Raw genomic sequence first — 6,625 nt, 5'->3', positions numbered from 1 at the left:
GCTGGGTGGCTCAGTTGGTGGGAGTGCTGTCCCGAATAAGGCCAAAGTTGCAGGTTCCATCCCCAGTTGGGGCACATACAAGAGTCAACCAATGAATGTATGAATGGGTGGAGCACAAATTAATGTTTCTTGCTCTCCCCCTCTCTCTAAAAATAATTTTTTTAAAAAAGGCATAACAAAGCAAGAAGTGACACAGGAAGAATGACCAGCATCCTCTTCACTGTGCCCCTCCAGAACTCCTGGTCTCAGCTCCAGAGACCTTTAAGTCTTAGCCGACCTCTGAACTCTGAGAGGTCCCAGCCTTGGCTGGGACAGAGGGGTTGACTCCAGTCTGGGACTGTCACACCCCTGAACTGAGCTTAGCCCAGGGTAACACTCTTATGGAGCCTTCCCTCTCCCAGATGCCTCCCTACATCAAGATATACAGTATGCTAGGAGCTAAATAATAGTAATAAAAATAACTACAGTGGCCATTCAGCAAGGGCTTGCCAAGTCTGTCTTCTCACCTAAGCCTATGAGGAAAGTGCTGTCAGCCGTTATACAGATGAGGGAACTGAGGCTCAAGGAAGGCATAGGAGTTGCTCAGGGTCTCCCAGCTGATAAAGCAGCAAATTCAGTATTTGAACCTGATCTCTGGCCTGACCTCTAACCCTTCTGCACCGCCCAAAGAATGAACACTGCGCTTCAGGAGAAGGGAATCTCAAGAGGAGAAACCCTAAAATCAGAGAATGTCATTCATAGCCAGCAGGGGGCTTAGAGGAGATCTGTGAGGCCTCCCTGTACCTATGGGAAAACAGGCCCCGAGGAAGGAACCTGCCCAAGGCTTGATAACTGAGCTGGAATGCAGTCCCACACCCTGGACTCATTCCATGTTCTTTCCAAAAATTCCACACCGTCTTCTAGACTGGACTGGTCTAGGAAATGTGGGATACTCTAAATAGCAGTGTCTTGAGGAGGAAAAGTCTCAGGATAGCTGACTCACTTAAAAGTAATCTAATCCCCCCGCCAAAGGCAACTAGTAGAGTGAGCTCTTGGCTGGCTAACTGAACTCTAGTTTATAATTAGGGGGAGATGATGATCGCCTGTTTAGTTTGATCATTCTAAAACTGGAAAAATGTCCTAGGAAGTTCTTCCTGGAATCTTAACAGAGTCCTTCCTGCTGCAACCAGAGCCCTGTTCTCTCTTCTCAGTAGAGATAGACAACTAGCTGCTGCCTTCCTCTCTGTGCTACAACCCTCAAAGCCTGTTTACCAGCTAAGAAGGGCTGGTTGTCTCTGGGACCAGAGGCCTTAAGCATGCTGGTAGGATGGATGTTATATAGAAGGGTGGGAGGTAGGCAGGATGAGGAAAGCCCCTTTGGGCTGCAGCCCCAGCTCCTGTCCTGCTGACTCAGGTGGCTGACTGTGGAACTCAGTGCCCTGCCGGGGCCTGCTGCCTCCTGCCTGCTGCCTCCTGCCTGCCTGGGCTTCTGGACTTGGGAAATGGAAGCCTGGAGGCAAAGGGAGGTGCATCAGACAGGAACTGAGTCAGGATAGACAGGCCAGAGCCAGCAGGAGATGTCAGGCAGCCTGGCTCCGATTCAGCAGGGAAAGGGGGCTTTCCTTTCTCTTGACAGGGTCTGTGCTGAGGGCATGGAGCTTTAGGGTGTGAATCGCCACCAGGTCTCCAGGTTTGAGTGATGGAAAAGAGAATGTTCCCTCTCTAGAGACAGAAATAGCTCCAAAATTGCCAGGTCCCAAGTTTATGCTGTTCTGGGACCTCCAGCTTTCCCTCACGACTTGGAAAGCCTGGACTGAGTCAAAAGAAGGTCCTTGAGGGCCCAGGGTTTGCATAGGCCAGAGGAATGTCCAAGATGGAGAAGGAGGAGGCAGTGTTGAGTGAGCATATCTTGACTATTCATCCATCTTCCTTCCCATGTGGACACCCAGCTGAGCAGGCTCTGGTCTTTGGTTGAGGCCTTGTGAGGGGCCCTTCCTCATTTCATAGGCCCCAGGTCCATGTTCATGCTGTGAGTGTATATTTTTATAATAAATATAAAAATTGTTAGCTGTCCTTGTGTCAGCCATGGGTTGGATTTTTTTCTACGTGATAATAATAGTTATCATCCACTCAAGCAAGTGCTTCCCATCAACTCATTTAATCCTCACAAACCCATTTTATACTTAGGAACATTGAGGCTCACAGAGGTTAAGTCACTTGGCAAAGGCCACAGCAGCTGGTGAGAACGGAACCTGGCTGGTCTGATTCCAAATATTCTGGCTGTTCTATCTCTCAGAAAAATAATACACATTTACGATAGATGATTTGAGTAGAATAGGAAAAGGAAAAAAAGTCAGTTTCACTCCCTAAAGATACCCTCAGTAAGTTGTATTTTAGTGTACTAAAATAGTATTTTCCTTTCCATCATTTTCTGTCTGGATTGAGCAAAGCCTTCAGGATATTAAGCCTAAAATCCCTTCTGCTTCTTTGGAAAACCTATAGCATTAGCCCAGATAGGTCCCTATTTTTCCTTCTAAGAGGCAGATCTCATCTTGGAGCCTCAGAGTTCTGGCCTAGGCCTCCCTGCCTCCAGAAGGGGAGGAGGGGTGTTCAGACACCAAGAACAACCCAGGGAAGGACAGGCCTGTGACATGGTCCTGGCTCCAGGGTTAAGCTGGCTAGATCCCAGTGAGGGGAGCCCCACCCCTGAGCCCCATCTGAGCTATAGCTAGGGGTGGGGCAGATAAGCAGGAACCCACCTTCATGGGCACAGTGCCAACACCTTTAGATGAAAGGAACCCTTCGCTGACACAAGGACAGCTAACAATAATAGTTTCCACCCAGCTAACAGGGACAGAAGGTTGACAACAGAGACCTCTCCATCCATGCCAGAGGTCAGAGGTGGGGCCTTGGTCAAAGGGAAGGGGCAGGAAAACTCTTGAGAGTCGGGCTTTGGGAGGCAGTCCTCAGCTGGGACTACTGCCCCATAAAACAAAATGGCATGTGTCACCTCCTTTTTCTTAGCCTTGTCTCTCTCCCCAGTTGCTAGCGTCCCCCCTGGGGAACCAAACTGGGCAGAGCACCCAGGTGGCCTGCTTCCCAGCCTCTGACAGAGGGTGAGCTGAGTCAGGCAGAAAAGTGGGCCAGCCAGCATCTGGGATCTGGGCCCCCACCCTCCGTGAGCCCCACTCATACAGGATGGCTGGTGACTTGGAGGGGGCAGGTGACCTGGCATGGAGAGCCAGAGGGTAAGTCCTCAAACAAGTGGCAACAGGCCACCAACTTGAAAGGGAAAATTGTGCTGTGATGGGAAAGGTGTCCAACAAACCTACTGAGTGACTAATTACGACGGCTGGGCTGGAGCGTCAGAGGCTGCTCATTAAACACCTCATTAAGTGGCACCCTGAAAGCTGCCACCTGTGCATTCTGGGAGTTCAGAGGGGACAGGATACTCAGGGAGAGTGAGGGTGGGGGATGGAACCATTTCAAGAAGCTTGGATCCCACTCCTAAATACATCCTGGAGCTCACAAGCCAGAGGGCTTGATGGGAGAGAAGTCAAGGAAGTAGGATGCAGGGGACTTAGTGGCTGTGTGACCTTGAGCAAATCTCATCCCTCTCTGAGCCTTAGTATTTTTGTCTCTAAAATGGGGTCGTAGTCATAGTCCTGCCCACCTCACAGACACATCATGGGGATTAGATTGGATACTGGAAGCCAAGGTTGGGTAACTGTAGAGCCCTAGCTACACAGGAGTGCTCTCACCTGAACCAAGGGGGGAACCTCTCTGGCAGGAATAAGAACCCCATCCTCTTGCACTTGGCTCTGTGGGGTCTGCCTAGGCTGATGCAGCCAGGTGGCTGAGCCATCCTTTGCCCCTGGAAGGACACCGTGAAGGAGAATCCGATTTGAGAAACGGGGGAGCTACCTCCTGTGGGCACCCATGTAATGGGAGCCCTGAACAAGAGGGGGCAGCTTGGAGCCTGGCAGGTGCAGCCAACACCCAGATTTCTCCTGCTGACTGCCCGGATGACTCACCCCACACCCCAGCCCTTTTACCTTTAAGGAAGAGCCGGAAAGGGTGTGGGGAGAAGAGGAGAGGCGGTAGGTCCGGAGCCTCGGTCCCGCCCTCTGCCCCTCCCCACCCCACCCCGCTCTGGGCCCGGCCACCCAGCCAAAAGGCAGGTAGGGATCTGGGAAGGCACAGAATCCTGCTGGGTCCCGAGGCAGCCGTTTAGCCTGCCGCCTGCCTGCCTGCCTGCCTGTCTGTCCCCAGAGCTGAGCGATGGAGAGAGCAAGTCTGATCCAGAAGGCCAAGCTGGCAGAGCAGGCCGAACGCTATGAGGACATGGCAGCCTTCATGAAGAGCGCCGTGGAGAAGGGCGATGAGCTGTCCTGCGAAGAGCGAAACCTGCTGTCCGTGGCCTACAAGAACGTGGTGGGTGGCCAGAGGGCTGCCTGGAGGGTCCTGTCCAGTATCGAACAGAAAGGCCAGGAGGAGGGCTCGGAGGAGAAGGGCCCAGAGGTGGGAGAGTACCGGCAGAAGGTGGAGACCGAGCTCCGGGGCGTGTGCGACACCGTGCTGGGCCTGCTGGACTCGCACCTCATCAAGGAGGCCGGCGACGCCGAAAGCCGGGTCTTCTACCTGAAAATGAAGGGCGACTACTACCGCTATCTGGCCGAGGTGGCCGCCGGCGACGACAAGAAGCGCATCATCGACTCTGCCCGGTCAGCCTACCAGGAGGCCATGGACATCAGCAAGAAGGAGATGCCGCCCACCAACCCCATCCGCCTGGGCCTGGCCCTGAACTTTTCCGTTTTCCACTATGAGATCGCAAACAGCCCCGAGGAGGCCATCTCACTGGCCAAGACCACCTTCGACGAGGCCATGGCCGACCTGCACACGCTCAGTGAGGACTCCTACAAAGACAGCACCCTCATCATGCAGCTGCTGCGAGACAACCTGACTCTGTGGACGGCCGACAACGCGGGGGAAGAAGGGGGCGAGGCACCTGAGGAGCCCCAGAGCTGAGCCGCGCTGCTGCCCGCCCCGCCCCGCCCCGCCCGCTCCAGCCCCACCCACGCCCTGCGGAGAGGACTCGACTGGGGTGGGAGGCCCGACCCCTCCCCGAATGCTCTGCCCCAGCTCAGCGGCGCCATGGAGAGGGACCAGCAGAGCGGAGGCCCCCGGAGCCACTGGATCCCACTCTTCCTGCAGCTGTCGGGTTCTCCCAACCACTCACTGGTCACTCCACCCAGCCTGCTCTCTGCGCCCCCTCCAACCCTACCCGGGAACCGGCCGCTTCTGCCTCTTCCCCCCTCTTACTCCCTCCTGCCCCTGCTGCCTCTGGATCTTAGGAACTGAGGAGTGTCCCACCCAGTGGCTGAGAACTGGACCGTATGGCAGAGGCTGGAGATGAGAGTGAGGTGTGTGGGTGTGTGTGTGTGTGTGAGAGAGAGAGAGTGTGAGTGTGTGTGTGGGAGAGAGAGACCAGAATGAGAAGGAAAGCATGTCTGCTGGGTGTGACCATGTTTCCTCTCAATAAAGTTCCCCTGTGACAAATCCCGCTTGTCTTTTCCAGTTATTGGCGGCGGGCTGGGGCTGGGCCTGGGGTATGATTTACAGAAAGCCTGACTTGGCACCTCTGACTGAGGCCCGAACCTCCCATGGGGCTGGCTCAGCGACCCGCCGGCCAGACTTTGGGGCCGGTGACTCCCGGAGAGCGGCCAGGGGACAGGCTCTGCCCGTCGCGCCCCAAGCAAGCCGGCCCGGCCTCGGGAGGGTCGGGTGGCGCAAAGGCGGCTCCTCCGCTCCTCAGCTCTGAGGGGACAGGAAACGGAAGTTTCAGGTCTGAGGTCCGAGGACAGCGCCGCCGGGATACGCTGCAGTGAGCGGCACTGAGCACCGGGTCTGAAAGCGGGGGGAGTCCCCTCAGAGGCGCAGCTCTGAGGCGGGAATTACGATCGGAGGCAGGGGCGTGACGCCGCCAGGAAAAGCCCAGCTCTGAAGAGAGGGGAACGCCCCCCAGCGTGCGCGGACGGGACCCAATGAAACGGGCTGGCGGAGAGGAGGCGCGAGCGGGGGAGCGGAGGCCGGGGGCGGGAGGGAGCGGAGGCCGGTCCCCGGCAGCCCACCCGCCGCCTCAAGTCCCAGAAGCAACACTCCGACTCTGCGGGCGCCTCTCTCGGCCCCGCCCTAAAAGCCGGGCTGGAGGCGGGCCGAAGCCGATAGCGTCCAATCACGGGCGGGAGATGCTCGGATACCGGCCAATGAGAGCGTGAGCGGCGGCCGCGCGCTGCTGCGCGTCTTCCCGACGCCCGCCGGGCCTGGAGGGTTCGGAGACGCCCCGGCTGGGCTGAGGCGCCCCCACCCGCCCGAACGCCAGGGGCGGCGCGTTCGGGTTTCACTCAGACAAGTTGCTACCCGCCGGGCCGGCGAGCTAGGCATCCGCCGAGCGCAGAGCGGCGGGACGGGGCGGCGTGGAGAAGGCAGTCCCTCCCTTTGAGTCATCTGCTTCTCCGACGGCTCCCGGTGGGCAGGACGCCTGGGGAAAGGCCACCGAGGCGTCTCACCACACACCAGAGTCCAGGCAGCCTGAACGGGTGGCCGGGAGACTTGGTTTGTGTCCCCAGACTTGGCGGTGCGACCT

The 6,625-nt window shown here is 56.8% G+C and overlaps 1 protein-coding gene across 1 annotated transcript; it reads left to right on the top strand.

Moving 5' to 3' along the window:
- Positions 1 to 4,260: 4,260 nt before the first annotated feature.
- Positions 4,261 to 5,007, top strand: SFN (stratifin; the record flags this gene model as incomplete). The annotated part of the gene is made up of 1 exon (XM_081087275.1): positions 4,261 to 5,007. The coding sequence occupies one exon, from the start codon at positions 4,261 to 4,263 to the stop codon at positions 5,005 to 5,007; it is 747 nt and encodes a 248-aa protein (XP_080943401.1).
- Positions 5,008 to 6,625: the final 1,618 nt, after the last annotated feature.

The sequence above is a fragment of the Myotis nattereri genome (assembly GCF_964212035.1).
Source record: "Myotis nattereri genome assembly, chromosome: 3".
In the NCBI taxonomy this organism is placed as follows: Eukaryota; Metazoa; Chordata; class Mammalia; order Chiroptera; family Vespertilionidae; genus Myotis; species Myotis nattereri.
Note: the sequence above shows the minus strand (reverse complement) of the source record. Positions and strands in the feature narration are given on the sequence as shown.